This window comes from Lygodium microphyllum, chromosome 12 (assembly GCF_053477565.2).
Source record: "Lygodium microphyllum isolate KBCC chromosome 12, Lygodium_microphyllum_v1.1.10, whole genome shotgun sequence".
NCBI lineage: Eukaryota > Viridiplantae > Streptophyta > Polypodiopsida > Schizaeales > Lygodiaceae > Lygodium > Lygodium microphyllum.
Genome location: NC_141146.1, coordinates 89,820,616 through 89,842,256, shown reverse-complemented (window position 1 = coordinate 89,842,256; position 21,641 = coordinate 89,820,616). Strand labels below are relative to the sequence as shown.

The 21,641-nt window shown below is 37.3% G+C and overlaps 1 protein-coding gene across 1 annotated transcript; it reads left to right on the top strand.

The window, feature by feature from the left end:
• Window positions 1-2,720: 2,720 nt before the first annotated feature.
• Window positions 2,721-6,062, top strand: LOC148028025 (UDP-rhamnose/UDP-galactose transporter 3-like). The gene is made up of 5 exons (XM_087689715.1): window positions 2,721-3,184; window positions 4,301-4,488; window positions 4,580-4,780; window positions 4,868-5,029; window positions 5,102-6,062. The coding sequence occupies exons 1-5, from the start codon at window positions 3,022-3,024 to the stop codon at window positions 5,471-5,473; spliced, it is 1,086 nt and encodes a 361-aa protein (XP_087545841.1). The 5' UTR covers window positions 2,721-3,021; the 3' UTR covers window positions 5,474-6,062.
• Window positions 6,063-21,641: the final 15,579 nt, after the last annotated feature.

The following is a 21,641-nucleotide window of genomic DNA, read 5'->3' as shown; positions in this document are numbered from 1 at the left end:
TATAAATAGTGACATTGTCATGATCACTCTTGATCTTGACAAAGCTTATGATGTGTTAGCTAGGATTTTGTCATCTAAACCTTAGAGAAAATGTGTTTTGGTCATCCTACTTTCTCTAGCACGATGAAAGCCTTGTTTATCAATGCCTCATCTAGGTTATGTATTAATGGGTATCTTAGAGTTCCCTTCACTCTCTTTACAATCCATTCGACAAGGGCGTCCTTTGGCTCTCCCCAATGAATCATATTTTGTAGGGTGCATGTTGACGAATGATAGTGTAAACATTATTGAATAAGGTACTAACACTATTAAGTATTTGTTTGAAGTTTATGACAATTTTGTAGATATTTCAAAGATCATAAGTGAGTGTGGACAAAACAAAAGTGCTAATGCTTCAATACAAGATGATTTAGGGATTTCACAGTCCATGGACTTGTAGGACATTGGTCTTGGCAAGGTAATCTGATATCTAGTTTGCCCAATAGGGGTTGGCATAACATTAAAAGAATGATTTCTGTGGATGACCCAAAAGATTCCTTAGAAGATGCTATATTAGGCAAACCTCTCCCTAAATCTCTCAAGTAAGTTGGTAGTCTTAAAGCATGTGCTACAACCTTATACAATCTTCATACACATGGTACTCCTATTTTCCAAGTCATCGCAGGAATAGATTGAGAAAATGCCTAGGATCTTGTTGTGGAAGAATGATGCAATCTCTATAGCTATGGTACTCCTATTTTCCAAGTCATGTTGGGAATGGATTGAGAAAATATTTACGACACTCTTATGGAAGAATGAAGCATGCCTTAATTATCATGCTATTTCCTAGCCCCTTAAATGTAAGCTAAGAAGTTAGTTTGTGGTTTGGGTATGAAATCCCTAGTGGATGGAGTCACATTATTTAGCCTAAAGTAGCTTCAAAAGATTTCGAATTTTGAGTTGCAATAGATAATATTATTGAGATCCGGGATTTTGTCAGTGCTAATAAAAAATATGTGTTGGCTTGGATTGGAATGGTTTAATATATTACTTTTGTGGAGGAGAAGATTGGGATCCAAGTATTTGATATAGTGCAATTGTCAGTTGATGCTTGTGATAGTGCCCTTTCCCAAATGGTATGGTCTTCACCAAATAAGCATGATTCTTCTCTTACCTTATCTATCTTGTTCATTGCATTTGCTACGATGGACAATCAAGCTCTTTTTTGGCTTAGTACTAGGAAGTCTCTTATCCTTCATCTTAAGGGATTAGTGGTTTGGAGTGATATCTATAATGCTATGTAGCTTGATTGGATCCTTTTAGAATCTACTAGACGTAGATTTGGCATGAATAACAAAGAATCTCAGTGACTAGTTTAGGCTCTTTCCATAGTTAAATAGGAATGGCCATCTTCTCTGGGATGCACAATGGAGTTTAATTGGGACCACTTCAAAATTAATGGGATTCTTGTGGCGAAACCTTGCACTCTTCTAGCTAATCTCAATGATGATTGGATCTTAAGAGGTCTTGGTTTTGGAGTAAATTTCATAATACTCAATCAATTAAGAAGCTCCAAAGCTTAGTGTTAGCCTCTTGGAAAGCCACCTCCTTTGCTTGCATAAATTGTTGCTGTGGAGAGTTTTCATGGTTAAATTGCCTAGCAAGGGTAAAATTGGTAGATGGGAGTAGTTGGATGCCCACTACCCTTTATACAACGGATTTGAAGAAAATACTTTTCACTTGTTTTGGTCCTGCAAGATGGTGAGAAAGCTTTGGAAGAAGATCTAAGATTGGCTTAGCAAAGCTCAGTTGCACGATGTGATTACCTAGAAGTTAGCCTTGCTCGGATGAAAAGGGTGCTTCTCACTGCTAGTAAGGTTTGGAGTATGGCAAGTTACTAGGAGCGTAAACCTGCCACCAGTAAGGTTTGGAGTATGGGAAGTTACTAGGAGTGTAACCTTGCTCAAAATCTGGCCTAGTAGAAATCTCGTGCTATTTCGAGGAAAGCTTTGGATCCTTGTAGATCCTACTAAGCATTTTGTTAGTTTTACATAAGGGTTGTAGACCTTTTGAAGGGGGAGGAAAGGAGATGACTGATGGAAGTTTTAATAGTCATGAAGTTGCAAGGCTCCAAGAGAGATTGAGAGTCGGGACGTGCCCATGTCAATAGACATGGGCGAGTCGATGAAGTTAAGGAAAGTGAAGCATAGAAGTGGACCTTGAGAGTTTTAATAGTCATGAAGTTGTAAGGCTCTAAGAGAACTTGAGAGTTTAGACATGGGCGAGTCAATGAAGTTAAGGAAAGTGAAGTGTGGAAGTGGAGCTTGGGTCTTTGAATGAGTTGGACCCAGGGAATTGCATTGAAGTGAAGTCGAGACTTTGCCAAGTCGATGTAGTGCCTTTTAAGATTAGAGCGACTACATCTACCTCTGGAAGTGAAGGAGTCTTGGCAAACTTCAATTCGAGGTAACTTAGACATTAGGCCCTCAAAGCTTGCTGGTGATCTTCTTGTAAGTCTTGTAAGACATTAGGCCCTTAGACCACTGGTGACGATCTTTTCCAATAGTAAGTGAAATCAGTTGGCATTGAAAAAGGGAAAGGGGGAAAGGGAAGATGCCGTTAATTAATTAATTAATGGAAGGGCCGATTAATGTATGGTTAAGGTAGACGGTTCGAGGTATATATTAATATATATATATATATCTCTCTCTCTTTCTCTCTCCCTCCCCCCCCCCCCCCCAGCGTCCCCCGCCTCCCCGCGGGTCTCTGTGCTGTACAGAAGAAAGGGGGTTATGTAACACACGCAAAGGTTCCCCTTGCGATTCTTCCCAAACTCGGGTCCATCGCAATTTTCTTATTGTTGTAGTGGGGTGTGTGCGCGTGTGTGGGAGGGCTTCTCTGTGTTTTCTGGGGCCTCCTCCATGGTTTAAAATTTGAAGCTTCCATGCATAAAGTCTCATCCGAAGGCAGGCTTGCTTGTGCCCTTGCTCCTCTCGTTACATCTCCTGCTTCTTCTCCTGCTGCTGTATTGTTGCCACCACCATGGATGCCCCCAACAAGAACGGTGGTGGCGATGGCACGGCCACGGAGAAGAAGAGCTCCGTCTCGGATGCGGGCGCCTGGGCCATGAACGTCATCAGCTCCGTTGGCATCATCATGGCCAACAAGCAAGTCATGTCTGCGCGGGGCTACGATTTCCGCTTCGGTAATGAAACATGGCATCTCTTGCCTTTGCATTCTCTGCCTCTGCAATGATAAATTTTTTTCAGATTCTAGCTGATTTTCCTCCATTGTTGTTTTTCCCCTTTGGTACTCCAGTCTTGCCAATGTTTTCATATTTTTTCCTTTGATCGATCACATGTGACTCTCAGGAAGTAGTCTTGTCTCATAAGAGAGAGACCCATGCACAATCAATTTCTCACATTTACTCGAGAAATTGGCTTAGCTTACGTGTGATGAGCTTTTCTAGCACATCAGGATCCATTTGACAGACCTCATAAATACTGACGATATCGTAACATGAGAGAATCTCTCATTGCCACTTAAGCAATTGAGTAACATCAGGATCCATATGACAGTGTCACAGATACACACAATTGAGTAACATGCGAGGGACCCATGCACAATCTCTCCCACTCACCTCAGCAATCGAGTTAGCATGTATCTGATGAGCCTTTCTATAGCACGTCAGGTTCAGTCATAAGGATCCATATGACAGACCTTACAGACACGCAGTAGAGTAACATGACGCCACAATCTCTCACACTCACTTTAGCAGTTGAGCTAGCATATATATGGTAAACTTTTGGCACATTCAAGATCCATCTGAACAGGCCTTACAAGTAGACACATTGGACTAATGTGAAAGACTGATATGCAATCTCTCTTACAATCACTTGAGCGATTGAGTTAGCTTATATGTGGTGAGCCTATCTAGCACATCAGGATCCACATGACAGACCTTACAAATACCTACAATAGAGTAATGCCTTGTTCTGATCATGTACATCCTATCTTTTGCTAATAGTGTGTACACCCATGCACAATCTCTGAGTTAGTTATATGTGATGAGCTTTTCTAGCACATGAGGATCCACATGACAGACCTCACAAATACCTACAATAGACTGATGCCTTGTTTGAATTTTGTACATCCTCTGTCGTTCGCCAAGCCCTCACTCTCTCCTGGCCATTCCCTCAGAGACTCGATCAGTTCACCAGATCTTCTTTTTCCTTTGTGTCACTTGCTCCTGTGATGACATGGTTGCAAATGATTGCTTGTTCATTGCAATAACTTTCCTTGTTTTGATCTGTCAATGCAGCTACTACCTTGACGGGTTTTCATTTCACTGTCACTGCATTGGTGGGCTATATTTCAGCATCCATCTCTGGAAATCCATCCTCCAAGACAGTACCCTTTAAGGATCTCCTCTGGTTTTCAGTGGTGGCAAACTCATCTATTGTCTGCATGAACCTTAGTCTTATGCTCAATTCTGTTGGCTTTTATCAGGTGGGCACATCTCTCCCTATTTTATCTGATTTTGAAGGTGAAATTTTCGGACCAAAACCAGTTCACTGACATTTTGTTTGTCTGACTGTAGATCGCAAAATTGAGCATGATACCTGTTGTCTGTGTCCTTGAATGGTTGCTGCACAACAAGACTTACACTAGAGAAGTCAAGGCTGCTGTTGTGGTGGTAGTTGTTGGAGTTGGAATATGCACAGTAACAGATGTGCACATCAACATGAAAGGGTTCATTTCTGCTGTAGTTGCTGTGCTGTGTACCTCCTTGCAGCAAATTGTATGTTCCTTTATCACCCACTTGGATAATGCCTGTTTTCTTTTACTACATGGTCTAAAGTGATGCATCGTTTGCATGAACCGGCAGTACATCGGCTCTTTCCAGAAAAAATATTCTATTGGATCTTTTGAACTCCTTAGTAAAACTGCACCAATTCAAGCTGGATCTTTGGTGCTCCTGGGACCTTTCTGTGACTACTTTTTGAATGGCCGCAACATATTGGAATATAATTTTTCAGCTGGGTCCATTGTAAGTAATAATTCATTTCAGTTTGAGTTTGAGATGTGGCCAAGAATGTGCTATAATTTCTTTGCTTAACAGTTTTTTATAGGACTTTCCTGTGCACTTGCTGTCTTCTGCAACATTAGCCAGTACCTCTGCATTGGGAGGTTTTCTGCTGTTTCATTCCAAGTATTGGGCCATATGAAGACAGTTTGTGTCCTCCTTCTTGGTTGGATCCTTTTTGACTCTGCTTTAACGATCAAGAACATCTTTGGAATTCTGATGGCTGTTCTAGGAATGGTGGTTTACAGCTGGGCTGTTGAGGTTGGAAAACAAGTTCAGGCAAATGCTGCAGCTAACATTCTTACTAAAGAGAGTAGCTTCACAGATGAGGATGTTGCTTTACTCAAGAGTGGGTTTGAAACTCATCCTAGCAAGGATATTGAACTTGGGAGAGAGAATATGAAGTAGCATTATAGCACACGACTGCGGTAATCCGACGAGCAAGTTGTTTTGGTTGCTGAAGGATCCACTCTTGGTTCTTTACAGCATCAAGCAGATTCAGTTTTCTGGGGCATCAATGAAGCTCTTTTATAAGCCAATTGGGCAGCATATTCCCGCACAGGTTTTGCAGTTAACCACAGTAGTGTGGGCCAAGCAAGGCGGCTACAAAGTTGAATAACAGCAGTGGCATGCCTTTACATCTCAGTTGTATGTGGTGTGAATCATCAGGACGCTGCTAAATTGAGAGGCTTCAGCCTATTATTGGAAATGTGCATAGAGGTGGAAGTTGTAAAATTTGAATTCTTTGATTATTGTACTTTTGTGGCATGAACTCCCTAGAAAGCAATCCAGAAGTATAATTGGTGACAAGTTTTACAAAAGTGATGCAACCTTAAAATGCTATATGCTGTAACAAACTTCTGTGGGTCAGATTTCAGAAGCTCGTGTTAACAAATGAAGGATGGAGTTTGGTATGAGGTATATCCTCCCAGTCTAGATATAATGTAAGTTTTATCAAAATGGTTATGGAAGTGAAAGTTCCAAAGGCTTTATGTTTCATGAGTCTGTACGGCAAGTTCAACTAGTTTTCATTGCGTAAACTTCCACAATCAACCAAATGCAGTGGGCAAACTGATGAGCTGCTACAAACTCCATTGCACATTTATATTTTGTCTTCTGCACATCAACATTGGCCACACAAGGTTACCATTGAAAGGAAAGAGAGTTGAACCTCTAAATTAGATCCATTTGTTAATCTTTGGCTTGCAGTTGCAGGCAATGATTCGAAACTCAAATAAGCAACGAGTTGAGAAATGGCATACTAATTGGTTGGTTAAAAAGCTCCTCTGACTTCCCTACTGAAAATGCTAGAATGCTCTATGAAACATTCTTTTGGGTTGAAATTCAAAAGCATATTATCATTCCATTTCAGAAGATTATATGTTTGCATAGTAAGCCATCTTATAGGAATGAAAGTGCAAAAATGACGAGTGCAAGCGACACTGAAATCGTGCAGGGTAAACTCATCCAAGTTGAAAGTTTCACATATATGGATGTTTATGGGCAGTAAGGTGGGTTCAATTGTGTTGAGAGTTTTGTATTGGTACAGTAATAGGTACATTTCTTTATGAAGAAGAGGATGCAAGTATACCAAGCAAATAAGGAGAAAGGAAGTGCAACTCAGTTGTGAACCATAAGCAACTAGCTTATAAGCATCAACTTTTAAAGGCATTGTGTGAAGCTTTGAGATAGGATTGCCAAGAAGATGCATTAATTAGGTTGTAATTGAGAAGTGGATATCAATAGGATAGGTTATCTAGTGTATATCTAGATTGACTTACACAAAAAAATGGATAATATGAGTGATCATCCTCCAATAAAACTTTATGCATATAGAGGGTTTGACATTGCTCCATAGTAGGAGCCAAAGAAAGATGGTTCTAGATAGATTGTCTAATTTTCCTTGAGGCTTTATGGTCTTCAGATCACCAGATGTCAAAGGAAGTAAAGTTGTGTCTCAAGTCACTAAACATGGATAAGACTAGACTCACGAGATCATATGTATTGTGTTGGAGCATTGGATGCTTGCTCTCCAAATAGTTGGGCATGGCTAGTCCAATTAAATAAGCAACCTCTTTGTTATCAAATTCGCCACTAATGCAATCACCTTGGAAGGGGTCTTGGGCTTCTTTGTTGGATGAGCCCTTGAGTGATAACTTCTTGTGAGAACATGAAGTGAGGTGTACCCCTTATAACTTCCTTATTTGTTGGGGACTTTGTGGGGAACTTCTAATATGCTACCCTTGCTTACTCAAAATTTTTGGGCTTACATATATAACTATTTATCAAGAATGAAGCCATGACTCCTTGAAATGAGAAGGAATCTTTGCTATTGCGATTTGCTTTTATCAATTAATCAAATTCTCGTGGAAAGCTTTCACAACAATGCAATGAATTGACTAGTCTTTACACTTTCACTAATTTTGTAAAGCTCATCATGGATCCCTTTCATATTCATGAGAATAGTTTTGGATGGATGCACCAAGTTTGAAAAGAGGTTATAGAATTGGGTATCAACCCTAGTATAAGACCACTTGAGTGGAGCCATCCTTTCCACCTTATGATGGCTTTTGAGAACTTTTATCAAACTTATGCATTGAATTCTTGCGGAAAATTTCACACAAAAGTGCAATGCATTAGGGAGTTCGTCCACCTTTGCTAAATTTTTAAAGCTAATTATAGAGCCCTTTTAGCTTCACAAGTCAATTTGAATGGATTGCCAATTTGTGTGGATGGTCATATGCATGGATGCACCTAAATCAACATACTACAGGTCATTAGAAGTAACTTTTCCTACAATAGCATTCAACATCGTATTTGTTTCCAACAAAAACCTCAAAACGTACAAATTTGAAAGGTATAACTCGTATATCCAAGATCTGTCAAGAATGTAATATATCTAGACAATTCTATCCACAATCATGTTAGGCTAAAAGGGGGCCCAAAATGCCTTAAGATAGCCAAAAAACCAATGGGAAAGTCCTTATAATCCATTTGTTGTATATATAGTGTGCTCCTTGCATACCAAACCTCAAAATAATTTGAGTTTGTCACTATATCATGCTTTGGATGTCTCCACAATAATGACCAGAGCTAAGAATGAGAAATTGGGAGAGCTTCTAACCCATTGCTTGCTTGTTTGAATCCTCACTTGTCCTTTACTTTGGCCTACAAAGCAACATCCAACAATGGTGAGACTTTAATACCATAACAAAACTCGCTTGGTAGGAAGACTTGCTTAAAGCACTACACCAAACACACATACAAAAGGTGCAAGGAAGTCTCACTTGAACACATAAGAATAGAGAGGGAGACAAAAACGTTTTCTTGATGTTCTTCTTCTTCTTTGTTGCACACTACAATGTATAACTAAGTGTAGATAAGGTACACCATAAAGGAAAGTGACCTAGTAAGTCAAATAATGCATAACTGGCTATAGTAATCAAGTAGATGTAGCTACCTAAATATAACAAATGATGAGTTAATGGCTATATGAGGGTCATGATAATAACCATTAATACACTAAGTGTAGACATGTAGACCCTTATAGCCAGACGATCCATTACCAATGTCTATACATGTTGAGATTGACATCTCAACACACTCTACAGCTTAGCATAAGTTTGTAGAACAACCACATATGCATCACACATAACCCTACCATAGACATCTATGCTGTAAAGTCCATGATGTAGAGGTGTTTGATGCAATAAGGATATCACCACCCATTGTGGTTATACTACATATATCATCCAAAAAAATAACAATACAATTGGCTTTGATCCAACACATAGAGCACTAATGAGAGAGTAAATGCGCTACCATCTGCTACAATAAGCTATACCTTACCAACACATTGAACAAGATATGACGTATTGTTAGTATGGTGAAGCCTTTTGGTGAAGGCATTCCTATAAGAAAAAGAACCCCTTTTGAGAAGTAATACTCTTCCTAGCACCATTATCAAAGGCCCAGATATTAGGATAAAAAATTGCCATATATGAGGTCTCCCTAAAGGCATTATAGTCAAGTTGTGCGGTGAATGTGAATCTTTCTAAACAAACATATGGAATTGTTCTTTACAAACCACAATCGTGTAGATCATGGGAATTTTGATTAGTCCATGAATGTTACCTTCATCTTTTGAAAAAGGTGATACAAAAGTTCCTTCTTCTTATTACCCTATTCAATGATCAAGCTCAACTTTGAGCCACTAGACAAAGAGAAATCTCATTTTTCCTTTTGATTGCTAGCAATAAATGTATGACCAAGTTTCCACATTTGTCTACATTTTTTCTTCCTATAAGAAAACTAAAAGTCACCTCATCAAACATGAGACCATTCAAATTGCCCTTTATCATAAGATTAATGTAGATACAAAACCATCCAAAACATTGGCAAGTAGCATGCCATTTGGAATGACTCATCAATTACAACAATTTACATCTTGAGATCCTAGTGTTTAGGAGAGATGCATAAAATTACATAGCCCTTCACAACTAGCATGGGTTGTTATATTAAAATACAATGCTAGTTGGGGTGTAACATTGCAGGAAACCTCAAATGCATGACTAAATTGTTTAAGGTACAATTGCAAAGTATTTTGAATTCATAAAAGCAATAGATCTTTGAAGAAAGAGTCATGATGCCTCCCCAAAAGAGGAGGGGTCCATGTTAAAAATTTATGTTTTCTCCCAAGATTCCATTCCTTTGACCCTTTTGGGCAAACCTTACTATTGTAACTAGAATGGATAAAATAATTATATTCACTAGTTTAAAAAAAAGGGTGTGCCACATCATTACCTCCTTTCTTTGATTGCTTAAACTATTGATTTTTTTGAATTTTCATATTTTCTTCCATCTTCACTTTCAAAAAATTCCTCTAGCCATCCTATGAGAAAAGTACAATTTCTGGTTGTTACTCGATGAATTGAGCCTATTAAAATTCAATTACCCCATCTTATACTCCATCCTCATTTACCATTTTGTCTTCCTGATCAGATCCCTCCATTTTAAGATACTACAAGAAGAAGTAGAAGGTGGTTTTGCACATATGCATTCATGAGGAGTATGGAAGCTTGAAATGTTTAACAAAATCATGGAGTTACAAATTCTTTTGGTCTTAAATGACTATGCTAAGAGGGGATAAGAAATATATATCTTTGAGTAGATTTTGCATTACATATCTAGTAAGTCCATTGACAATATCTTTCTTCCTTTCATAATTTATCAAGCTTTATATCTTTTGTTGGGGATACTTAGGTTATGAAAATAATTACGAATGATCAATGGCACATGAGAGGGGAATTGAAATTAAGGTTGCAATTTATGGTTCAATGAATGAAAACCTTAGTTTAACTCTCATTAAATAAACGAGTATCTCATGAGAGGGAAAAGACACTTGCAGCAAGTTGAATAAGATGTGACGATCTCAAGGTAAGTTGTGCAACTCTTCAACACAAATAAGAAAACAAAAGTGAGAATTTCATTTGACTTGGGAGAGAAGCTAAGGAACATTTGGCAACAATTGAATGGATAAAAGCTAGAACTTTTGGCGCTTGGTTTAAAGAGATAGAGGAGAAAGTTGCAAACCATGGAGATTCTTGTAAAAGGTAGAGGTTCCTTGAAGAGAAGGAATGTGACAACATGGTGAGTTGTTCCAAATAGGTACCTCACTATAGAGTAGGTTGTTATGCATCGTGAGTTATATTGCTGTTGTGTACTTGATTCTTCTTATGGTTATATCATACAAGAAATTTCATGAGTGATGTGTTTGGTGATATGACACAACCTCCATGAGATTGTGATTGATAGTGGAAGAGAATGATAGCATTAGAAAAACCACTCTAACCATGTAATGATACCCAATTTTTTTGCAACCATGTCAAGATAATACATTATTGAATGCTCTCAATTCACTCTTGATGTCTAATTGGATTATCTAATGGGTGCTTATTATCTTTAGCATATGGTAGTTATAAGTCAAAAAGCACATGAGCACAATTTTGTCCTAGCTCAAAGAAAGACCCAAGGAATGGCTACAAAAGTGGATGATCAAGATAGGATAGGGTCAAAGAAGGTTTATATGAACGAAGAATGAATTTTCAAGAAAGACCAAATTGGCATATTAGATGCAATTTCCACTAATTGTAATTTAACTAAAGTCCAACATCTAACTAAATAAGTAAAAATCCTCATTGAGACTAGCCCAACAAATGGAGCAAGCCCAAGCTTTAATACAAAATTTAAGAGATGAGAAATAAGAGGAAGAGAATGAGAATCAGAAAGGAGTAGAGGAGAGCAAGTAGGAGAGAAGATAAAAAATCATAGAAGCCATGGAAAGGAGTAGAGGAGAATCGGAAAGGAGTAGAGGAGAGCAAGTAGGAGAGAAGATAAAAAAATCATAGAAGCCATGGAAAGGAGTAGAGGAGAGCAAGTAGGAGAGAATATAAAAAATCATAGAAGCCATGGAAAGCTAGAAAGGAGAGGAATAAGAAGATGTTTAACCTAAAAGACCACCTTGTAGAAGACTCATCACATTATGGATGGTCAGTCGTCATCTTGCCAATTGCTTTAGTATATAATTGGCAACAAACTTTGCCGTGGAAAAAAAGACAAAATAAAGCATTCAACAATTATGCATATAAATAAAACCACAAGGCCAAGTAGTCTAAACTTCTAAGTTTAATGAAGTTGCATAATATTGCACAATGTGTCTAAAACCATGTCCTTTTTGCGTATTTCAAAATATGAAAATGGATGCAAAAAATTTACATGGCAATAAACTTCAATCATTGTATATGTCTAGTTAGACTAATAAAATATGAAAACGAAAATGAATAGGCTGATAGCAATAAACTTCAATCATGGTATATGCATAGTCAAATCAAACTTTAAAAAGATGCAACAAGCTACTTCATACTCTTGTTTTGGATAATAACCTAAAGCCATGACTAGATACACCACAAGCTATCTTAAAAGCCAATACTACATAAAGACCCAAACACCAAGTTAGAAATTATTTGTTGCATGCTTGAAAACTCCTAGATTGAAAGGGGCCCAACCTTTTCTCCATCTCCTATATTTAATCTCCTTGTCTTAGATATACTAACCATACCAACCCTTTGTAAGCCACCCCACAATATGTTAGGCCTTGCATTAATTGACTTATTGGATTAGGCATTTTTAATGTATGTAGTTAGCATTTTTCGTGAGTTGAAATCAAACATTGCAAGCAACAAGTGAAGACACACCCTTCGCAAGTGCCATGTGGCTTTCACAGTTGTAATGTCACTTACTACCTTACATAAATTCACCCTTGCATGAGGATCCCCAACTTAAAAGCACCCGTCTTGAAAAGCATGATAGAATGTTCCCTTTACCAACCATCATGAGCTTTTTTATGAACTACTGACAATTGAATACCACTTTCTTTTTTTAGTATTTGAAGAAACACAATGAGAGAGAGAGAGAGAGAGAGAGAGAGAGAGAGAGAGAGAGAGAGAGAGAGAGAGAGAGAGAGAGAGAGAGAGAGAGAGAGAGAGAGAGAGAGAGAGAGAGAGAGAGAGAGAGAGAACATATGAAAATGTCAAAAATGGCCTATGAAACTTTGGCATATAATAAAATGTTGATGATTGCTCATAGATACAATCAAAAGTGCAACCAAAGTATGACTATAAAAGTAATAGTATAAACTAAAAATTGTAGAAACGTTTCACTTAAAAGAAATATGAGTAAAAGCTAAGGAGCTAAGCAATAAATTCCTAGCACAAAAAATGGAGACTAACAGAGATGTCATTAGGTCTACGTTATGTTTGATTATATCAAAATCTTCCTCATAGGATGCTATCCATTAGATGTCTCCTAAGTAAAAGAATAATGGCTTAGATATTTTTATGGTGATTGTGAATGGATCATTTGCCTAAGGGGGATGGGATGTCTCATTCGATATAATTGCTAGAACTCACTCTAGGGTAACCCTTTGTGGACATTGTCTCCTATTATTGGAGAAGTAGTTGAGGGGGATAGGGGGGAGTAAGTTTGGTGCTCACCATGATGAGGAAATGTGAAAGCATCTTCCATCTATGTGATTTTGGATGTGCCACTCCCCCATATCTCAAGAGGGCTACCCAATGGAATTAGAGCTCAACTAAGAAGAGCCCTAGGCATCTTAGATCCTCATATTCCAAGATCCAATGTAGTGGTTTGGAGCCCTATTGAAAGAGGAAATGGTACTAGCCTTTGATCTCGTATTACAACATGCAATGACATATATAGTGCTCCTTTGACTCTAGCTCCACATCCCATACTTTGCAAGTACAAACCTCTAGTGGTACCCTTGTATCTCCTTGTCTTACAACATCACATAAGCTAAAGATATCACCACCTTTATGAATAAGGATAGTATTCATAATTCCATGAACATTTTCCCCCATTGAATATGAATGAAACCCTTATAATTTTTGTGCCCGTTCCCATCCCTCTTTTTTCAATTCCCACTCCACTCATGTATGCTTGTCAACATGACACTTCACACAAGAGAAAATGAGAAGCAATAGATGAGTCGGATACAAACCTAATCTAAGGCCTCTTTGTTTTAAAATGGATGTGAGCCACAAGTGGTCGATTCTTAAATCTTGAAGTAGTTTTGAAGTCAAAATTTCTATCAGAGTGGACCTAAGAGTGAGCAAGGGACTCATAACAAGAAGTAGGTGAAGCAAGATCAAAAGGGGAGCGTAAGATAGGGAGGAAGACTAAAAGGGGAGCACAAGTGTGACATATTTGGAGTAATCTAAGAGGAAATTGATATGCATGTTTTAAATGGGGCCCCAACTAGGGTAGAAATAATTGAGTACAATTTTGAAATAATGATAGCCTCAAACAACTCATAATGTGATTATCTCATGCGAAATCCTTTTCACTAATTTTTTTTCTCATTTTGGGTTATAAACCAAAGAAACGAGACTTTACATTTCTTGATTAAAGTAAAATTTTCTTTTTCTAGATCGTCATCTACATTTTGAACTAACCAAAATGCTATTAGTGAGCATTCAATGGAGAAAATGTAATCATATTGATTAAAAATTTAAGAATGTTGGGATAGGTCTAGAGGAAATCTTTGTTTATGGTGAACATAATCCCATTGGTTTAGACTGCGACTTTCTCTGCAATTTGATTGTAATATCACAAGTATCAAACTTGGGTTCCCTCTTCACCAACAACCAACAAGGAGCCATATGAAGACCATATGTAATTTCAAATCAAAGGGCCGAGATATCTTGTGCTCATGCCTTACTTGGATCTTAATTATAGGAGCGAGGTTGGATCTCTTTTACAAAATTATTTCAAAATTATCTTCTTATCCAAAAATTACTTGCAGTAGATAGTTGCTTTGATGTCCACTTCTCTTGTCCTTCTAAAATTTTAAACTTTTGTCATCCTTTTGTTTGCTTCCTCCATTGGCCTTCCTGGAAGGGGTTAAAATTGCCCCCTCCTAGACATTAGGGACAAAAACACTTCAAAAAATGCACTTTTGTTAATCACGGGACTAAGGGGAAAGGGCCGAAGAGAGTTTGCCGCGTGTGCAAGAATATGGTATTCTTGTCTCCTCCTTTTGGAGATAGTAGAGTCCACTTCGTGATTCTCTCCTCTCTTTTAGCCAAAATCTCCAAAGTCTGACATGTTTTGGTAGTCCCAAAGTCCTTATTTACTTATAAAATCTGGCAAAGGACATGATAAAGATGTTGTGAAGTTAGTAATGACTTTTTTAAAAGTTGGAAGCTTTTGGCGCCCCCAATATATTTTCATTAGTCTTCTTAATATTCATTTTTAGTTCATTCACCTTTCTCGGTGAGCTTCTTTCTTGCTCATTTTCATTTTTGAGTGAGCACTTTTCTTTGCAAATTCAATCTAAGTATGGCATCCAAAAGGCACCCTTCTCGTTTAATAAACTCCTGCACTATCTATAGCCAAGGAGTATACGGAAATTGGGAGTCCAAAACCTTTTGCATAAACGATTGGGTTACCATGTTGCCCTCTTACAAAGGCTCTCACAAGGTGAAAAGAAGAAAAAGAGAGGATATAAAACATCACTAGAAGGGGCGTATCACTGCTTTCAAAATTTTGCATGATGGGTGATTGGTCAAAGTGCAACATGTTTACATGGCCAAGGATATGCACTTGTCTCCTAACGAACGTGTTTGCCAGCAAACACATTGTAAGTCTTAAGTTGATAACATATGTGATTTTTTTTCATTTAAGCAAGTATTAATATCGAATTCTTGGTTGTAGATATATTTTCGTTTACAAGTACTGAATGGCAACCTGTGGAGATTTTGAGTGGAACTTTCAATGTGATTCATAAGGCGTTTGTAGACATTATTTATGTTAATGAGACCGTTGGTTCTTTTAGTGAGAGAAGAATTTTTATATATTATGTACAGTATGTGATTTTGTCTGGAGAGGGTACATATGGACATATCGAGGATTTGCCATTGCCAAGTCTCTTATCTCTAATTTGGGAGGTTCCAGGCAATGATGCATAGTTTTAAATTCAAAATATGTCAAGATATTCAAAAGTCCATGAAAACTGGAAGGATGTCAGGAGGAATTCGCTTGTCATGGTTTATCCCCTGACATATCTTTGTGGGTTACTTCAAAATAGCAAACTTACAAAGAACAAAAGTATCTTGGCTAAGTAGAAATTTTGCAGTAGCAGAACTAGATAACATTATAGGAAGGCTTTGGAAATCTAGAGAGGTTAACCATAAGGGCAACACCATTAGGTGTATTGTATGCCCCAAATCCTTGTCTTTGTGTTATAATATAGCACGACAAACTCTTGCTTTGGGCTTTGATTATAGGAGATACAAACTTAAACTAGGTGCTTAGATTCCCTTGGATTCTGAAACAGATTACACGCCCTTCAAACTTACGATGCAAGTTATAGAAAAGGAGGTAAATATCACTTCCAATTGGAGTCTTAAAGATGTAAGGAATACCTTGGAGATACTAGATTGTACATCCCTTGAATATAAGTTCAAAGTAAATGGTAAAACAGTTGGGAAAAGAGTTGAACGCTCTTTCTCTTGTATGAGTTGCTTGCCTCCCACAATTGTAAGCTTTGAGCCATAAATATGAAAACATTGATAACATTTACATTTGACAAAAAGCTTTTCATTGAATCAAGAGCTACAAAATTGAAGTGTAAATATACAAGGATCTTACTTAGTTTGCATCTATTTGTCTTCTTTTAACTTTGTAACTTCTTCATCACTTTCTACAAAGATATCTAATCTCCTTATAGTGGATTTTTTCTTTGGTTGCTCGAAGAATTTGCCTTCGATAGGGGGCCTCTTCTCTTCAGGGGGATGATGAGGAGATGGATTAGAAAGTGTTGGCATTTCTTTCTTTTTGGATTTTACCTTGCTTGTCTTTCGAAATGACTTGCCCTTCGCCTTACCCTTACTCTTAGTTGAGGATTTTAGTGGAGGGGAGTCGAGGCGACTAGCATGATTGCCCTATCCAAAATCAACTCAATAAATCTCTCTCTTATCCACCACATGTATGAATCGAGGTAATCTTGGCACTGCAAGAAAAATTGTAATAAGTTGGAAATTGTACCCAACATGTCTCTTAAAAAATCGGAAGTCGTTAGGGCAGTGATAGTTCGTACTCGTAGGGAGTTAAACTGAAGAAATGGAATGATTATAAAATTTGATGATAATGTAGCAGTTGTTGTGAAAACTCAATGACATGTTGCTCAAAAAACAATGTGAAAGATACTTACATTAACCCTATCTATCTTGAGAATCTTTGAATCTATTATTCTACAAACATTTGAAATCACTCTCCATCCATAAGAATGCACATCATTTTGCAAGGGCATTTCTTGTTCGAGAAAGCTATATGGTTTTTTAGGATCAGCAATATCCTCATATGTGGTGTCCAAAAAGGTAACCACTAGCCTGCCACTAGCACTGTAAATGGAAACATGTTACTAAAAAAGACAATCAAATAAAATAAACAATAAACCAAAAATTAAGCATTATTCTATTCAACACACATTTTTGCTTGGCCGTGGATACCATTAAGAGAGTTCATAAGGATAATTTCTCTAGTGAGAATATCAATATATATTAGGCTCCAATGTTCTCTACAAAGTGAAATGTTAGTAACAAATTCATACAATAAAGAAGTATACATTAAGCCATTTGCAAAATTGCATACATTTCAACAAAAGGAAAAAAAATATGGTAGTTTGTGATTGGATCAATTTTTTTGAAAAATATTTCTATGTTTGAACGAGATCTTGAAAACAATTCCACTGATAATAGTGTATCAACAATAAATATAGTTTTAGAGATTTCTTGGTTGAGAAAAGCAATCAACACCCTAAAACCAATAGCAAAAACAAAGGAATGTCATTTGCAATGAACAATACCATCATTCCATATAGTAAAAATTTTGAGTCAAAATGCCTTACCTTATGCAACAACAAAAGAATATAGAATCTGACAATTAAATATATTTCTTAACAAGCATAGATTTGTCCTCAAGGGATATACTTAGATAGTCCTCTTCTCAATAAGTTCAAGAGACATTCACAACCATTTTCCCGTATACCTTCCCCATTCTCTTCAGATTGACAGGACCAAGGACAATGATTTTCCTCTTGCAAACTTCATCCTCCATCTCTATAACATCTTTTGGACGTTCTTGTTGGGCAGGGACATGGTCTTTGTTGAGTGGTATAAATGTGTCATCTCCTCAATCACTCGCCCTTTCGCTCTCCTAGAAAATTTTGGAGGAATGTTAAGGATGCCAAAGGCTTTTTTATAAGTAGTTGGCAATGGCCTGAATACCTTGTCAAACCTACACCTGATTCTGCTGACCATACTAAAGTCTTTGTTCATCAAAGTCACACTATGAGCATGAGCAGTAGCAATGTAAGCATCGTTCATAAAATCAATAACAAAGTCTTTAGCACCCTCTTGAAGACAAAGAATGGCTGCAAGCTACTATTTGATAATCTATAAGAAATGTCTTTGACAACTCTAATAAATGTTGTCTTTGGAATCACATGCTATGTAGCTCTTTGTGCCTTCCTTATCTCACTAAAACATTTCTGAACATAATAAAGTCTAGAATTTCTCTTTCTCTTAGACGTGTAAGACTCTTTTCCATGGGCATAAGAGGGTCTAGGTTGCTCTGTTTGTTGAATAGGGGATCTAGGGGAGGTTGGAAACTTGGCAGTTGTAGGGAAGGACTGTCCAACAAGGTCACAACGTTGGTTGTCAACATAATGAAGGAGAAGACACTGTCTCTACACTAGATTGCTTAGATTACATGGTAGGAGACTGAGGGAAACCAAGGGTAGGAGGGATCTTAGGAGGGAAAGATTGAGGAACCACTGATGGCCTTGTCTCTTCTTCACTATCTTCACTTGCTATTGGAAAATGACATAAGTTAGAAACTTTAAACTCAAATAAAAAATATTAAACACAAATCAAAAACTTAAAATATAAAACATTAATAAGAAACCTTAAACACAAATAAAAAACCTTAAACCCTAATCAGAACATCAGATATGGCGCAAAGGGAGGGAAGCCCAAGATGGAAGGTGATTCATTCATGCCGTATCTGCGAAACAAAGATTTGAACAACAAATATGACGTGAAGGCACAAACAAACTCAAGCGGCATGAACAAGGTTTTGTCTACTTGCCCCGTATCTGCAGATTTGTGGGCATCAATGAAGTATTTTTGCAGCAACGGTACTACTCTTTTGCAGTCTTTACAAGGCGAGAATGTATTACATTGGTTGGTATCATTGCTTAAGCAGTCATCTTACCCACAATTAGAATATGCATTGGTATTGCTTTCCACTCTCTTTGCTGAGATTGATGGGCTAGGATGGTTCATACACCTCCATTGGTTATTAGTAGGCGATCATGGGCTTTATTAGAAGGACAGCTAGCATAGAAATCTTGGATGTTGGTATGCTTTCATTAGTCAAACTTCTTGGGAAATGTTCTACCAAGATAGAGGAATATGCTACCTTCATATTGATTCACCTTTGTATCTACCATGAGGATATTCGCCATTCCATAGAGATGGCTATAAATCTTTTGCTAAAGCATGTTGCATGGAAAAAGAAAATGCTTGCATTAATTGCTACTTGGTGCAATCACTTTAAGAATAGTTCTCAAATTACTCTACAAGATGTGGTTACTTCTTTGGAACATTTTGATGTTGGTTTTATGTATAAATCTGCAAAATTAAATCATGGACAGCAAGTATACTTTGTAAAAGCCAGGATGAAGAGGATTATTCCATAGATCTTGGATGGCAAATCAATGGGAATCAACCAAATGTAGTACTGAATTCTTTGTTTCTTCAAGGTAATGACGATGTTGAAGTGGAAAATGGGTTGCATGATGGGCAAGAGGAAGAACATGAAGAGACTAATTACCCAAATGACAATCATGAAGACCAACCATATGAAAAAGACCAAGCTAATCATCAAGATGATCCTCTAATAGAAGACAATGTATATGAAGATTATTTGCAATCTTATGGACCATTTGAGGAAGGTTATGAGAATGCTAAAAATGAAGACTCTAAAGTTCTTGCTCATGCTTATGATGGATTAGTTGAGAATATGCATCAGCTCACACTCAATCAGGAACCACATCAACTAGAAGAGGAGTTGGATGCATATGATCATGGCTAGGAAAACTTGGATAATGATTTTGATGAATGGTATGTTGATAATGAGGATGTACATGAGATTCATGATGGCTATAATATGATGGATGATGGATATAATTATGGTGATGATTATGGGGATCTTTCCTCCTACCCATTTGACTCGAGTGGTCAAGATTATGAGTTTGATGACAATTTTTCTCCTCTTAATCATTATTATGATGGTATATCTTCTTTTGATCGAGGAGGCTATGGGTAGGATTTTGCACCTTCATTAGGCCAACATCCATATTGGGGTCCAAATCTTTATCTTTCAGAGGTTAATTTGGCTAAAAACTAGTCATTTTATCTCTTGTTCTACTACAGACAATTTATGGATAGCTTAATGTTTTGGCTCAGTTTCAATTTTGATTTGATTATAGAGGAGTGATAACAATATGGGCTAAAAGTATATCCAATGAGATTTCTTTTGACTCATAGCACACTTGATTTGGATGTGCCTATTAAAAGATATCTCAAATTTACTACAGTAGGTTCTGTAGTAGACAACAAGCTGCCTATTGTTTGTAGATGTCTTTTCTTGGAGTTACGGTGATTTAGTTTTTCTTGTTATCATTTCAAATCGATGTCCATCTGGTCTATTTTCTTTTTCATTTCTGATTCGTTCCATTACTTAGTACATATTAGTGTTTTTCCTATTTTTGGAGCAACTTGTAACAAAGTAGTACTCTGATTCCTTTTACATTCAGCCATTGTAAATAGTCCACCAATGTTTTTGAGGATAAAAAATACTTTTGAGTGGGGATGGAATGTAAGAGATGGAAAGTAGGGTACATAGGGGCATGTATAAAAGGTGAAGGTACCAATCATTTTGTAACAAGTTTTGTACCCAATTTTGACATTAGTACAAGTGTCTTTTCTTGTTTCATCTTTCTCTTATTGTCCTTTCATGGCTACTAGCCATCTCTTTCCTAATTTCATGTATTTCTCTCTCCTCGACTAGATTTTCTCTCTCCTATGTACTCTTCTTCTCTCTTTCCTATAGTCTCCTCTCTCCTCTTTCTCTTCCCTCTCAGGTTCTCTTCATGACAAGTGGTATCAGATCCTAATGAAGGTACAAAATCCTACCCACAGCCTCTTGGATCAAAAGAAGGTATACCATCATAATAATGATCAAGAGGAGAAAAATTGTCATCAAACTCATAATCTTGACCACCCGAGTCAAATGGGTAGGAAGAAAGATCCCCATAATCATATCCATCATCCATCATATTATAGCCATCATGAATCTCATGTACATCCTCATTATCAGCATACCATTCATCAAAATCATTATCCAAGTTTTCATAACCGTGATCATATGCATCCAACTCCTCTTCCAGTTGAAGTAGTTACTCATTGAGTGTGAACTTATGCATATCCTCAACTAATCCATCATAAGCATGATCAAGAACTTTAGAGTCTTCATTTTCAGCATGCTCATAACCTTCCTCAAAGGGTCCATAAGATTGCAAATAATCTTCATATACATTGTCTTCTATTAGAGGATCATCTTACTGATTAGCTTGGTCTTCTTCATATGGTTGGTCTTCATGATCGTCATTTGGGTAATTAATCTCTTCATGCTCTTCCTTTTGCCTATCATACAACCCATTTTCCACTTCAACATTGTCATTACCTTGAAGAAACAAAGAATTCAGTACTACATTTGGTTGATTCCCATTGATTTGCTATCCAAGATCTATGGAATAATCCTCTTCATCCTGGCTTTGTACAAAGTATACTTGTTGTCCATGATTTAATTTTGCAGATTTATACATAAAACTAGCATCAAAATGTTCCAAAGAAGTAACCACATCTTGTAGAGT